This window comes from Durio zibethinus, chromosome 18, assembly GCF_047325235.1.
Source record: "Durio zibethinus cultivar Kanyao isolate XHJ-2024 chromosome 18, ASM4732523v1, whole genome shotgun sequence".
Classification (NCBI taxonomy): domain Eukaryota; kingdom Viridiplantae; phylum Streptophyta; class Magnoliopsida; order Malvales; family Malvaceae; genus Durio; species Durio zibethinus.
In genome coordinates, this window is record NC_143179.1 from 23,310,601 (window position 1) to 23,326,027 (window position 15,427).

The following is a 15,427-nucleotide window of genomic DNA, read 5'->3' on the forward strand; positions in this document are numbered from 1 at the left end:
TCTCCAAACTTGCAGAGTGTTTTGGACTGGTATTTGAACAAAAAGTGTGAGGCTTTTTGGTCAAGGGTTTGAGTGACAAGAAGTCTGGGTAATTCGGGAGGAAGATTTTCCACGAAAAGGTTAAGAAATTCAGCAGAGAGATCAAATTCATCATCAAGGTGAGGTTTCTGAGAAGAGGAGAAAAGAGGGTTGTTTGAGGAAGAGGCTTGTGAGGAAGAAGGTGTTGGGTACATCATGGAAATGACTGGAATGACCTGCAAAGTGTTGGAAGGAGGTTTCGAAGGAGGTCTTATGAGCATATCTTGGATGAGGTTGTCTTTGCCTTTTATATGTGCGGTGGTGAAGGAGTACTGTGAGAACCATTGTGATAGCCTGAGTAACTGTGCATTTGGCATTTTCATCTTTTTGAAATTGAGCATCTGATCAAAGGCTGACATATCTAATTCCACGAGAAAGTGAAATCCAATGAGGTGAAATTCAAATCTTTGGATACCATACTTTACAGCTAAAATCTCTTTTAGTGTAAAGTGATAATGGAGTTTCGAATCTTTAAATTTTTTGCTTTTAACAGATATGTCTGGTTCCATCTTTTTCTTCTAAAAAGATTGCTGACCAGAACTGTTCACTAGCATCAGTCTGCAATATTCTTTTGCCATCTGATGGAATCTTTAAAGTGGGAAGTGACTTTGCTTTTATCTTCAAAGCTTGTACTATATTTGTCTGGACTTGAGCCCACGTGAGTGGTACTTTTTTGAGCATCTGTCTGAGTGGATATGTAAGCTGGGCAATATCTGAAAAAAATTTATTCATATAATTAACTATGCCGAAAAATTACTGGATTTGCTTTTGTGAGAAATTTGTATCAAAAAAATCTGCAAGTGACTGAGCAATATGAGATTGAGCAATGGATACCCACATTTAAAGCAGTTTTTATTGCCCTTCTTCAGACCTATTAGTTTCCAAAAAGGAAGCATCAAAAGAAGCCCTCATTTCATCAATCAATCACTGTCAAACACAGCTAAAATTTTGCATAGTGTGAGCTGTTTTAGTCATTTTTGAGATGATTAAATATGGTAACTATGAAAATAGATGAATGAATGGTGAAGTATTTGACAGTACGTAGTACTAATTATCTAACCAAATTAGACATATAAATAAAAGCTTATTCTACTTTATTATTACTTGACCTTTTCAACTAAATAATAATTTTAGAGTAAGTTTATGTGTATCATCTAAAGAAGAAATTAGATTTCTATTTGAAAAAGATTTAAGGTTAAGACCCTGAGAAGTTAATTTGAATCTATATGTATCTGACTTTCTGTAAGAGGCATAAAATACATACAAATCTTCAAAGATATTCCACGACTGCCTGTGGATTCTTTGCATCTCATCTAACAATTGGCTCTTCAACCGTATCCTCCATTTCGACTTCCTTGACTGGGACTACAAATAAGCCTGGACTAGCCCAACTGAGAAAATCCACTTCTCTATTACCAGCCGAATATGATCCCTTTTCCATTGGGTTGGGCCTATGGCTTTTTTTTTTAATTTATTCAGTTTTCATGGTATAATATTTTATATGGTTATTTGGATTTTGTTATACCTGAAGTCTGAACATAGAGTATACATATATTAAAAAAGAAAAAAAAAAAAAAAAAAAAACAGAAAGATCAATTTCCACAATGTAATTTTTTTAAGTTTTATATTTTTCTTAATTTTTTGCTTTAATTTTTGTTTGTTTTTCTACAAAAAAACTAGTTTCTTTCTCTCTCTCTCTTTCTTTTTCTTCAGCACAACACAAACTCTACTCAGTCTCTCTCCCTTTAGTCCTTCCCTTTTTTCAGGCTTTAGGGTATTTGCTTTCATCTGCCGGAATTTTTCCCTCTTTTTTTTTTTTTTTTGATTAAAGAGTGTCGAAGCGCCTCCCAAGTTGGGGGGCTTGAGGAGCTGCGGGAGACTATGAGAGGAGGTGATAATAGTGCTGCTACGGAAGAGGTCAGCCAAACCAACGCCGGAGATGGAGTGACCATCAACATCAGATGCTCCAACGGATCCAAATTCTCCCTTCAGATCAACCTCGATTCCACCGTCGATTCCTTCAAGACAGTTCTTGCCCGCAACTGCGATATCCCCGCTGATCACCAGCGTTTGATTTACAAAGGTCGGATCTTGAAGGATGATCAAACCCTTCAAAGCTACGGTACATCAATTCATCCTCTATTTTCCTTTTTTCTAACCGTCTTTCTCTATTCATTTCTTACTTAATTACAATTCCTTTTAGTTATCTTACAGTACAAAAGGATTAACTTGCAGGAGTCATTGTTGATCTCCTATATATTTGATAAACCAGAAGTATTTTAACCCAGTATTATAATTTGAATGTTTTGAAGCTAATGCCCCCTAAAGTTTTCCTATACTTCTTCTGGTTGAATACTCCTTATTAAGTTAGGTTCTTTTTGGACGAGTTGCTTGCCCTTTTATGTTGTTAATTTCTTCAACATACCAGTGTATTTTAAAAACGCTACTGCTATTGGTTCTTACCTGTTATAGTCTAAGTTCTTTTTTTCTTTTTAAATGGAACTGCGCCGCGGTTTGAGTATATAGGAGGGTAATTGACTGAAATCCCAGATGTTACTTCCACTAGTTATGCCTTTATAATTTTGATGGCATATTGAATTTTATACTTTAGGGTTGGAGGCAGATCACACTGTCCACTTGGTTCGTGGTTTTGGACTACCACCAACAACCAATGCAGCTGGATCGATCAGCTCTGGGGCTTCAAACACAGCTCAAACAAATACAAGTGCTGTTGGTTCAGATGAAGCTGGGGCACTAGGAGCCGGGGGGGCTGGTCTAGGAGCTTCACTGCTTCCTGGACTTGGTCTTGGTGGCTTAGGTGGCAGTGCTGGTCTACTTGGAGCTGGGCTCCCAGATTTTGAACAAGTGCAACAACAATTGACTCGGAATCCCAACTTCATGAGAGAAATAATGAACATGCCTGCTGTTCAGAATATAATGAATAACCCTGAGATAATGCAAAACTTGATCATGAACAATCCTCAAATGCGAGAAATCATTGACCGAAATCCTGAGCTTGCACACATACTTAATGATCCAAGTACTCTCAGTCAAACACTTGAAGCTGCAAGAAACCCTGAGCTCATGCGTGAAATGATGCGAAATACAGACAGAGCAATGAGCAACATTGAATCATCACCTGAAGGATTCAACATGCTTCGACGTATGTATGAAACTGTTCAGGAGCCTTTTTTGAATGCAACCACTATGGCTGGGAGTACTGGACATGATAGCTCAAACCCATTTGCTGCCCTCCTGGGAAGTCAAGGAGGAAACCAAGGCGGAGATGGATCAACTAACCAGTCCACCCCCACTTCTGGAACTAGTACCAATTCTCCTGCTCCCAATACTAATCCACTACCAAACCCTTGGTCTTCTGCTGCCAGTAAGCTCTTGCTTTCTTGCAACTTCTTGCTTTCTTTACCTCAAATTATTCTTCAGAATGTTTTACTTTAGAAGCAGTTATCTGTGTTTTTGTTCTGCTGGTTTACTTTCTGCTGATGGTTTATGAGTTATAATTATTCCCTTTTTGAAAAAAAAATGACATAGAGAACTTTTACCAATAAACTATTGATTGAATGAAAATCTGGCAGCTGGAGGTGCCCAAACTAACACAACAAATTCGAACCATAGTGTGGATGCTAGGCCGCGGGCACCTGCTGGGTTAGGTGGTCTTGGTCTTCCAGAGTTTGAAGGCATGTTTGGTGCTATGCAGGATTCTAATTTACTGAATCAGTTGATGCAAAATCCAGCTATTTCACAAATGATGCAAAGCCTCCTGTCCAACCCTCAATACATGAACCAGGTGTTAGTCTATCTTGTGCTCTCCTATAGTTAGGGCTTCGGGTAAAGTTTCTTGTTTTCTGACATTGCCAGTGTCCAGGTTCTTGGTCTTAATCCTCAACTTCAAAGCATGCTTGATTCTAATTCTCAACTAGGAGAAATGACGCAAAACCCTGAATTTCTTCGTCAGTTGACTTCTCCTGAGACGACGCAGGTAATTTATCCAGTCTGCTGTTTATACCCTCTCTTTCACATGCATGAAAACTTATAGAAGTGTGTTTCTATCTGCCAACAAGTTGTTCTGCAATCTGCATGCAAAATTATATTTGAACTATTTAGTCATTGTTGCTAACCTGACTTGATTCTTCTATTTGACCATAGTATCTTTTCACTGGAGGTGTTCTGTTTTAGAATGTTGTTAAAATTAGGATATAGAATAAATGTTTGCACATGGAAGGTTGACATTTGTCGCCATTCTGGTTTTTTCTCTTGCAGCAACTATTGACTTTGTGGCAGTCTCTTCTTTCAGAACTTAGTCGGCCACAATCAACCCAGTGAGTGGCATGATTGTTTCCCTTGTTTCCTTTTGAATTAATTTTTCTGCAGAATAATTTAAACTGCATATCCCTAAATTCTATATATATGTTTGGATGTAGTTTTATTAATGTTTTGAATCATGCCCATTTTTTCCTAAAAAAGGGTCTGATATTGGCATATTTTGTTTTGAAAAGCAATTTTGGATTACTATTAGAAGATGCAATATTTTGAAACCTGATTTTAAACAGGATACCGATATTATTTTCTTGTAAGCATTCATGCACTTCTTTCTTAAAGTGTTTTATATTTATATACTTAATTGTGAAACCACCAAATAGTAAACAAATAAAAGTGCTAGAACAGGAAAAAAGAAAATGCTTATGAATTAAATGAAATATTATTAAAGCAATGGGAATATCACTTTATAAAAAGATTACTAATAGATGATGGTTTCTGAAAATGGTGGTATCCTTTCTTTTTAGTAACCAAATTATTCCTGGATTTGTATGAAGTACTGATTCTTGCTTATGGTTTTTTTCCCTAAATCTGCTCCTCCTGCAGGGAACCTGCTCAGACTGGTGGAGCTGCAGGTATAGAAGTCATTTATGCAAAATCATTTTGCTTTTGTTGTCATAACTGTTGTTCCTCTGTCATTTTTACTGGTTTTTAGGAGTTCTTTGCTTACACTATTCAGACTTATTCTGACTAGTGATAACCATACTACTCTATTGTTTATTGATATCAACATCATAATTTAACAAGCAACATGATTTTGTCTAATCTTTCTCCATCTATATGTTTTTTGGCACTCAATTTTATTCCATTGTTAATAAAGAGTTTGACAAGGATTTGGTATTAACTAATAGTGAATTCAGAAGTCAAAACGGTAAAAGTTGAATGTTGGTTTGTACTACTATCATAAAGATTCTGCAGGGCTGAATCTCATCTCGTCTCATTCATCCCTCATAGCGGATGTCTTCCAGATATTAATAGCATCATTTATGCTCACTTTGCTTGTTTCAATTCAATAAAAAAGAGGGGGGGGGGGGGGGGGGAAGCCAAGAAAAAGAAATTTTCTATATTTTATTAAAATTTATTTGGTAAATGGGTTGTATTTTTATAAGCTTAAAAGGTATTTTCAGGAATGCTCAACAACATGGGGTTGGAAGCACTGATGACCATGTTTGGCGGACTTGGGGATGGCAGCTTGGCTGTTCCTAATATATCTGATGGTTAGTGTTTGCAATATTTTATTTGGCCATTTTACTTTTTTATATTATTTCCACGTTATGTAACAAGCATTCCTTCATATCAGTACCTCCAGAACAACTATATGCCAGCCAGTTGTCACAGCTTCAAGAAATGGGTTTCATAGACACTCGAGAGAATATTCAGGCATTAATTGCCACAGCAGGGAATGTTCATGCTGCAGTGGAGCGGTTATTGGGAAATTCTGGTCAGTAGATTGTTATGGATATTTATTAGTTATGTGGAAATTTGTGAGATTGAAAATGAGTTGTATTCGAGGGAAGGAATAAGTTTAGATTAGGATTATAGTACAAGGGGCTAGAGAGGTAGGTGGGTCAGCGTTTAAGTGTCTTGTACATCCTCGATATTAAGATTGGTAATTAATGTGAATTGGTTGTTAAATTTGTTTAGCTCCGAAATTTATGTATCAGTGGTCTAATTTCCTTGAAAGAAACAGCTAATGAGTGAATATATGTATTATCTCAGCTGATAGTGTTTTGTTGCAGTAGCTAATGAGTGAATGTATGTATCATCCCAGCTGATTGTGTTTTGTTGCTCAACCAGTTGGTATAAGAAATATCGGATGGAAATGAATTTTGAATTTGCTATAACAAATATTTGCAAAATTCGGGGGAATAGAGGATCCTGGTGTTGTGTTTACATGAATTTCAGTTGGTATGAATGCGTTGGTATTGTTAAGGAATCGATGGGAGGATTTTAATCGTTGGTGTCAGTATCATGTATGGTTTTGGAGTGACGTACTATAGTATAAACAATATATATGCCAGCAATGATATGATATGATTTCCTCTCCGCTTTGTATATTTATACATACGAAAAGAAAAAACAAAAAAGATGTATTTTTCAATTGTCGTTAATTTTTTTAGCAATAATTTCGAAAACTGTATTTGTGATTTAGTTTTAATACTCGGGTTAATTATTGCTCAATGAGTGGAGAACATTAAGTTACGCATTTAAAGAAATCAAAGTCTTAAATCAGACGAAGCCACCAATTAGTTATTTATACTGGTCTCAGATGGGATTCTCATCGTTTAATCTTTGATTACACAAACATCCCACATGCTAATTATCTTTCGTGTGCATGGATAATTTAACCATGAACAATCTAGGAAGATGAATATTTTTACTGTTTCTTTCAAGTTGTACTTGGTATGATAAGCTTGTGGCCGTAGTTTATATACGATCACATCTTGGTAACCGTAGTGTTACTTGTAGATGCCAAAGAAGAAAACAATTAATGCCAATGATAAAGCAGTGCTTGATTAATAATAATGTAATTGTCCTGTGTGGCTACAGGCTGACAAATCTTTGGCTCAGAAGTTGCTTCTCGCCTCAGTGCGAGACCAAGCATTTGATGACGTAGTCCCAAGGTTTTTCAGATGGAGCTAGGGAAAATGCTTCTTTTGCTGAGAGGCAGTCACGAAGCATTAGTTAAACAGTCGAATATATAATTACGAGGAATAAGAAGAATATATATATATATATGTATGTATCAATTATTGTAGAACATAATGTCATACAAGCTTTTGATTTTTCAATCTGTCTTCCATGTATCTTAGTTTGACGGCATTTTGCGGCCACACTAATCCAATCTGTATGCACTGGAGCTTTGCTGTTCGTGGGCCATGGTTCACGTGCATAATACTTTTCCTATACAGCTGAAGCTAATGATGTGGTTTTATATATTTTTAATAATTCTAGGGCTGGTTCAAAAATGGAACTCTGCTAAATCTTGATTAAATTCTCAAATATTTCTAGACAACCACGACAAAGTCAAACTCGAATAAAACATAAAACAACAGCACAATTTTTTCAAGTTTCCAACTGTGAAATGAAACGGTACTAAGCATATTAAAAGTTGCTTGATTATTCACCTCCACTCATGTAGAATAAAAATCCAAAAAACTGCAATTAATTAAAGTGGGAAAAAGATTTAGCAATTCTAATTTCAGAGGAAAAACTTTATCTGCCGATTTCAAAGGAAGTTAATGATCTTATATTATATAGGATTCATTAAGGCATGAAACGCATGAATTACTAGTCATTTACAGGAAAAACACAACACTGAATTTGATGACGATGGAATTGGAATGGAAGGAAGAGTAGAAAGAATAATGGAATGTTAGCATTTGACCATGTCAATGATGTCATTCATTGGCCGGTGGGAATATAAAACCACCCGAGACATGGGCATAGTCGTCCGTCCAGCTATCTTTTATTAGCCACAAAACTGTTTAAAGAGAAAATTCCGCCAAACATCTTACATTAAACAACGTTGATCACTCACTCAGGCTTTCGATTGCCTCTCGTTATCGCTTCTTACTCATTGCAAGACACGCTGCACTGCGAAAAGGGTCTCTTTCCTTTTAGCTGTTTTCGACACCAAACATTGTTGCCTACAATTTTTAGTATTCCTTTTCTCCCTTCAGCTTCACCCAACTCCACCTACTTAGATACATAATAAGTCAAAAAGGTTTTATCTTTTTTTTGTGTCTGTGTCTGTTTGATTGATTTTGTAGTGAAATAGTCTTCCAATAATGATGGAGAGGGCAGAGTCATGCCAAAAGCTATATGCAAGAATGCGGTTATGGGAATTCCCTGATGAGTATGTGATCGAACCCACCGATGGCTCTTCCGCTTCCTCTTTGTCAATTAGTCGTGTTGATGCCTCAATGAAGCTCATTGGTACGTTGCTTTATCTTGTTATTCATTTGCTATGCCTCTCTTTTCAATATTGGTCTTTGGTTGGTAAAGTGCTACATGATTTACTGGACGTATATTTCTGTACTCTAGATGGTGTTCCAGAATGCAGCTCTATCCGTGTTCCAAAGATTCAGACAATTTTTGGGGTAGTTGGAATGCTAAAACTTGTTGCAGGTATGATAGTTTTCTCCCAAATTTCTGATTTTTTGTGTCCTCTATTCAGTTGGTTAATTAAGACAAATGGTTGTATGTAGCTTCTGTTCATCGTGGTACTTCTTGAAAGCAGTTTCACAAAATGAAAAAAAGTTCAACATGGAATGAACAGTGAAACTATAGTCCTGATTAGATCAGTAGGGCATATGGATCAACAAGATCAAATGAGACAAAAATTGGTTTTCTTTTATTTTTTTTACTTTTATTCTCTTCTTAGAATTGGCCTTGTGGTTTCTCCAATCATTTTGATGTGTTAAACTTTGTCTCTAGGGTCATATTTAATTGTTATAACGGAGCGTGAATGTGTTGGATCTTACTTGGGGCATCCTATCTTCAAAGTCATATCCTTGAAGGTTCTCCCCTGTGATCATTCTGTTAAAAACTCTCCTGCAGAACAGGTAAATCGGCTGTTTCCTCACATTTTCTTCTAGAAAGCATGATTATTGATTGATTAACACAAGAATCTTTCATACCAACTTCGGCAGAAAAAGTTGGAGAATGAATTTTCTCGGCTCCTAAAAATTGCAGAGAGGACTTCCGGAATCTATTTCTCTTATGACACCAATTTAACACTGAGGTGAACTGCTCTCTCAAATTACACCTTGCATGTATGCATACTTGGAATAATTTTCTTTCTAAAAACAGACAAATGTGAACCAAAACGGTTTTTATGGGTGCAACAACCTCTTTTTGAGTGATGTCTTCTTACCGCAAACCTTCCATCCAAAGCAGTTTACTTAAAGTCTCCACACTACCAAATCAGCCTTATATATGTGCATGATAATTGCAAAGAATAAGTTTATACGTGGTAAATTGCCATTCCCTATGGACACACTAGCAAACTTCAAATTTTTATCCAACAAGCATAGGCGCTTTTTCGAATTGTTAACAACTATATAATATTTTCATTTTGCAAGTCTTTTCTTCTTTTTTCTATATTTTGTTTAAATATTATATTTATGGGGAAAGTAATCATTACACGATTTGGTACACAACAGTGCACAGAAATTATATGATCTGGGAGATGAATCTAAATTGCTTCCTCTTTGGAGACAGGTAAATTGGTCATTTTTTAAGTAATTGATGCATATATTGCTCTTGTTTTTCTATTTTATGAGATTATTAGATTATCTGCCACTGGCTTCAAACAGTTTTGCTTTTATGGTACTCTTTATAAGCATGGTGTTTAATATTCATCAATATTTCCATGTAATTCTTCATTGCCACTAAGTTACTAAGTAAAGAGAAGGCCAAAGAAAATTTTACTAAGCAAAGAGGCTTTTTCCCCTATGTTCCCGAATGTTTGCCACAGGCAGAACCCAGATTTCTTTGGAACAATTATATGTTGGAAGTACTTATAGACAACAAGGTGAGTCTTTTTCCTGAGTTGCTTTCCAGTTTGCACCACCATTCCATCATTTACATTTGTACTTGCTCACTACTTTTGTTTTCTTTTGGGTTCTGTGGCTGCAGCTTGATCCGTATTTGCTTCCAGTTGTCCAAGGGAGTATCCTATATGAAAACTATCAATTTCAACATTTTGAAGCATGAGAAGTTCTTATTCCATTTTTTAACTAATTCATTATTGGTGTTGCCTTCTTTGTCTTTCTTTTTGAAGCATCTCCTTAACTGCTAATCAGGTTTTCATAACTTCCAAGCCGCCATTGGAAAAGAAATTGTAGATGTTACACTGATTGCTAGGAGATGTACACGGAGAAATGGTACTCAAAGTTAGAAATGCATCTTCAATATTTTTTTAGCTTGGTTTATCTAGATGTTAACTATTATTTCTGGAGAAATAAGGTTGTCCGCTATATTTTTTAAATTTCCTTTCAGGTGCGAGGGAAGGGGTTCAATTTTTGAATGATGCTCAAAACAATGAAAATCTAGCACTATAACAAATTCTCCTTTCTATTATGAACAAATATAACTTTTGCAAGTTCTGTATAATGCTTGTATAGGTTAAATTTCATCATTTATGTGAAATATTACCTGACAGGATGGTCCCCCACATTTTGAGCTTGGGAGGGGGAGGAAATAGATCTACCAAATAGATAGATAAATAATTTTTAATGCCAGTGCATCTTCATAATTCAAAATTTTGGGGCCTTATATAGACAGGCGAGTCTCATTGATTACAATTTGCATCCTTTCAAAGGAACCCGAATGTGGAGAAGAGGAGCTGATCCTGATGGATATGTTGCAAACTTTGTGGAAACAGAGCAAATTGTGCAAATTAATGGGTTTACTTCATCATTTGTTCAGGTAGCCAATCACTACTATTTTATACTTTATGTACTATATGCAATATATTATGAATTCTAATCTCCTTTCCAGTCCTTAAATTTTCTAGTGAAGTACCAAGCACAAATATATGGTCCTTAACGCTAAAGGAAAATATTACTAGTAAAAGTGCAGATGTGTTTCTTGCTTATTCCTCACCTTCAATAGTTGGAAGCCACTGGGTGATATTGACTATTGTGATTACTGTGATAGCAAAAGTACGACTTTAGATTCTTACTGGATATACGTGAGAAATATTAGGATGTTCAACATGAACATTGGACACTGCATGTGAAGGGGATTGGTGTGTTTTTTTTCTTTTGGGGGGGTGGGGGAGGTTATATGAGGAAGAAATGAGATTTTACAGTGATTCTGAATTTCAATGCTGGAATATGCATCATATCAACTCCATCAGGGACTTGAAAAGTTAACTACATGAGGTTATATGCGGAAGAAATGAGATTTTCCAGTGATTCTGAATCTCAATGCTGGAATATGCATCATATCAACTCCATTAGGAACTTGAAAAGTTAACTACATTAAGTGGTTTTATACATTATTTTGGTGTGTAATGAACACAAGTAGTAGAACAATGTCAAATAACCTAAGAGACTACATTTATAAATCCTTGGGCTTAAATAGTGGTGTATGCAAGTATTCAGCATCCATGTTTTGAGGGCCATATTTGTCATATTCTGAGTTATTGGGTCAGATGATTATAAATCCCTTTCCTTATTTTGCCTTTGCAGGTTCGGGGGTCAATACCATTTCTTTGGGAGCAAATTGTTGATTTGACTTATAAGCCTAAATTTGAGATTGTGAGACCTGAAGAAGCTGTAAGTGTTTTCATTTATTGCCACTATTCCATTGTGCACTTGAATTCATTCTACCTTCACTGACTTTGCTAGTATACGGCATATTATGCAGCCACAAGTAGCTGAGAGGCATTTTCTGGATCTAAGAAAAAAGTATGGATCTGTAATAGTTGTTGATCTTGTCAACGAGGTGAGTGTTGGTTGATTATTGGCGTGCAGCATGCAATTGTACTTTATTATCATAAACAATACTATATCCTCTTCTGAAATGCAAAGAGAACACTTTTTGACAACATACTGGCTTTGTCCATGCAAACAATGAGTTGTACACACTTTGCATATGCACGGAATATGCATGTAGATGAGTATAGGATTGTGTATTTCTGGATCCGAACAACCAGTCATTAATTATTTCAAATATTTGAACATGTGCCATTTTATCTCTTATCAGCATGGAGATGAGGGACGCTTAAATGAAAAGTTTGCAAATGCAATGCAGCCCATAGTTAGTGATGATTTAAGGTACATTTTCTGTTTTTATAAATCTTTATTTTATTTTTTTGTTTTTGGTTTTGGATGTGGTTATGTTTTATGTAAAGACCTCCGATCTTGCAGATATCTGCACTTTGATTTCCATAAGATTTGTGGACATGTTCATTTTGAGCACCTTTCCCTCCTCTATGATCAAATCGCAGATTTTCTTGAGAAAAATAGGTATGTTTTGATAATTGCACTATTTTGTTATGTAAATTTTGATAATTGTTCCTAGAGCACTTTTGATTCATTGCTTTTACGAGGATGGGTTTTTAAATAGCATTGCCTTGGTAAAAGTTTATAACAATGAAATAGAGCCATTAATGTTGGGTTCGCTGCGTCTGAAACTGATAGATACCTCTTGTTGAACGAAAAGGGTGAGAAAATGAAGGAGCAACTTGGAGTTGTAAGGACCAACTGTATTGATTGCTTAGACCGCACCAATGTTACACAGGTAAGTCAACTTAAACTGGAGATATACTTCTCATCTTGGCTTTGTCTATAGGGGGACAACATGTATGTAGCAGACACTTTCTTTTCAGGTAGCAAACTTATGCTTAGTGCTTACCTGCCGTAACAATTGCAAGCCCCCTGTTCCAACCTCTAACAGATTACCTTCATTCACTAAATACTGTTCCTTCTGCATGGTTATTACTCCTAAGAGTGATACAAGATATTTCACTAGAGGTGTATTAAGAACTAGAATGAATTCGAACTATTATTATAAACTAGATGGATGTTTCTGACCTTTGAAAGTGCTTCCTGTAACTAAATCAAGGACTCTTTTAAGTTTTGAATTTGATGTATGAGGACTATCTTTTAGCATCAATGTTGCTTTTGTTGTTTAAGGAGAGGTGTGTGCACACATGCATGTAATTATCTGTTATTCTTGTTTGCCACACTGTTAGTGTTCTTATTGGCCACCAAAAACACTGTTAGTGTTCTTCACTTCTGTAACCATGCAACCTATGTCTGCAGAGCATGATAGGCAGGAAAATGTTGGAACTTCAGCTTAAGAGGATTGGAGTTTTTTGTGCTGAAGAAACCATTAGCTCTCATCCAAATCTTGATGAAAGCTTTAAAATATGTGAGTATTTCCAGTTCCTACTCCAACAATTTGCTTTCAGAGGATGTTAGTTCTTAACATATTGGTACTCAGTATATTGCATATCAATTCAATTTCCTAGCACATGAATTAAAATTTACCTTTAAATGTTTGAACATCTTCAGTGTGGGCTAATCATGGGGATGACATAAGCATACAATATTCTGGCACGGCTGCACTAAAAGGAGATTTTGTCAGGTATTTCTGCACCTTGATTTTACAAATTGAATGTTAATTTGTATATTTAGCAAATGCTATATTCTTAAGCTATTTTGATGCATCTTGGTACAAATAGCTGTGCGCACATATTTCTCTGTTACAATGTTGATTGCTATATCCATGATTGCATAAGAATACTGTCATTAACATTAAATTAGAATGGACACTAATGTTCTGCTCTACTATGAATTTGATCTTTTTGGGTTGTAGGTTTGGTCAACGAACAGTTCAAGGGATCCTTAAAGATGGATGTAATGCCCTTGTACGTTATTATTTAAATAACTTTTCTGATGGAACAAAACAGGTACAAATACTTTGTTTCTTTAAGTAATACTTGCAATAATAAGAAAATAGGTTAAAATTTCCAACTTTTTGCACTTTACCATCTCCATTTTATATCTGTATGTGGAGTTTGGGATGGGGTGAGGGTAAGGTAATGTTTTAGTTCTTTCCATACCCTAATTCTAATGCTAGAAAATCTTCTATATGCACGAGTGTCCATCAGTAGAGCATTCTTACCGCTAACATAGGTGTCATTATTTTCTGAACAACCATCCATGCTGTGATTGGCCAATCACTTATTAATTTGTAATTGATGCAGCAGCCCTTTATGAACCTGATATCCTGCCCTTTTTTCTACAATAACTTTGTTATTTACACCGTTTATGAAGGGATGACCATCTCTTCTGTTATAGTATTCAAGTATAGATCCTGACTTCCTCTAATTTATTGGTCACATGCATGTAGGACACTATTGATCTCCTGCAAGGACACTACATAGTCTCTGTCAGCCGGGATATGACACCTCCATCTCAATCAGGAGGCCTTGAGGCTATAGCTGTAAGTATAAAGTGAACAAATTTGACTTTTAAGATTTCATTGCTTCATCATGATGTTGCTGAAGGTCTATAGTGTATGCTATTTCTTTATTTTTGCAATTTTCCATCTTGTTTTTGTGGATTATACAAGAAGCTTTCACGTCAGGCTAGGTTCCTCAACAGAAAATTACAGTTTCCTGTTCATTGGCATGTGCTATTGCTTTTTTATTTTAGCTGATGTTGCCAAGAATGAACACAGATGCAAAAAATGCGTGATTTTATCGTACATGTTACGTATCTTTATTCAACACTTGTAGCTGTTTTAGACCTTAAGTTCATACTTTGCGTTTCTGCAGTCTTTTCCACTAGCTTTATGTTTGGTCTTGATAGGGTTGTTTTTCACAACCATGTCTCTGAGGCGAGGTGAGTTGACGTCAGCTTAATCTTATGAAAGTGTAACTTCATTAGCACAAAACAGTCTTTGGCATAAGCTTTGTCTTCATTGTCTGCAGCTCGATACGATCTTCATCACTTAATTTTTTCAGTTCTATGGGCAAGCATTAGTGTTGCTATTGCAGCTTTTGTGAGGGCTAACGGCAGGATTTTCTGCAATCGGCCTCGTTTGAATAAACCTCGGTGTTGATCTAGCATTCTGAATGAATGCTCTGGCAAATACGAACTTGATCAACAGTTATCATCTTGCTGAATCATAGTTATTCCTTCATACAAATTTTTGTAGTCCATCGAGTTTAAAATTTTTTAATACCTCATTTATTGTTATTCAGCTATTTTTCTCCCCAACATAAAACTGCTAATAATATTTTTTTTATTTATTCTTTTGTTTTTTTACAAATGTTTTTTGTAAACTACTAGTAGTAATATGTGTATCTCAAAGATCAAAATGGATTTCATGTAATGCTATTTGAAACATAGAGTGATCTTAGCAATAGTCTATGAATAAGTTCGCATTTTGTTGATATATATTCATTTATTAAATTTAATAAAAGGTCATGAATAATATATCAAAATTTGTTAATTAAATGATTTAACAACAAATATAACAAAATTCA

The 15,427-nt window shown here is 35.6% G+C and overlaps 2 protein-coding genes across 6 annotated transcripts; both read left to right on the forward strand.

Moving 5' to 3' along the window:
- Positions 1–1,733: 1,733 nt before the first annotated feature.
- On the forward strand, positions 1,734–6,131 carry LOC111300146 (ubiquitin domain-containing protein DSK2a-like). 3 transcript variants are annotated; one of them, XM_022895800.2, is made up of 8 exons: positions 1,734–2,200; positions 2,690–3,463; positions 3,672–3,883; positions 3,962–4,075; positions 4,357–4,415; positions 4,960–4,988; positions 5,531–5,630; positions 5,714–6,131. In XM_022895800.2, exons 1-7 carry the CDS (start codon positions 1,960–1,962, stop codon positions 5,617–5,619), a joined length of 1,518 nt encoding a protein of 505 aa, XP_022751535.1. In that variant the 5' UTR covers positions 1,734–1,959; the 3' UTR covers positions 5,620–5,630; positions 5,714–6,131. The 3 variants fall into 3 exon arrangements, with proteins under 3 accessions (XP_022751535.1, XP_022751534.1, XP_022751536.1); XM_022895799.2 differs by having other exon boundaries at positions 5,541–5,630; XM_022895801.2 differs by lacking the exon at positions 4,960–4,988 and having other exon boundaries at positions 5,541–5,630.
- A 1,401-nt stretch (positions 6,132–7,532) lies between these two features.
- Positions 7,533–15,190, forward strand: LOC111300147 (phosphoinositide phosphatase SAC7-like). 3 transcript variants are annotated; one of them, XM_022895802.2, is made up of 21 exons: positions 7,541–8,075; positions 8,187–8,352; positions 8,461–8,544; positions 8,854–8,981; positions 9,069–9,160; positions 9,582–9,639; positions 9,896–9,952; positions 10,057–10,090; positions 10,224–10,304; positions 10,742–10,848; positions 11,616–11,702; positions 11,794–11,871; positions 12,133–12,203; positions 12,297–12,395; positions 12,570–12,669; positions 13,194–13,302; positions 13,446–13,518; positions 13,750–13,843; positions 14,287–14,379; positions 14,714–14,780; positions 14,870–15,190. In XM_022895802.2, the coding sequence occupies exons 2-21, from the start codon at positions 8,205–8,207 to the stop codon at positions 14,998–15,000; spliced, it is 1,791 nt and encodes a 596-aa protein (XP_022751537.1). In that variant the 5' UTR covers positions 7,541–8,075; positions 8,187–8,204; the 3' UTR covers positions 15,001–15,190. The 3 variants fall into 3 exon arrangements, with proteins under 3 accessions (XP_089604192.1, XP_022751537.1, XP_022751538.1); XM_022895803.2 differs by having other exon boundaries at positions 7,541–8,021; XM_089748066.1 differs by lacking the exon at positions 14,714–14,780 and having other exon boundaries at positions 7,533–8,352.
- Positions 15,191–15,427: the final 237 nt, after the last annotated feature.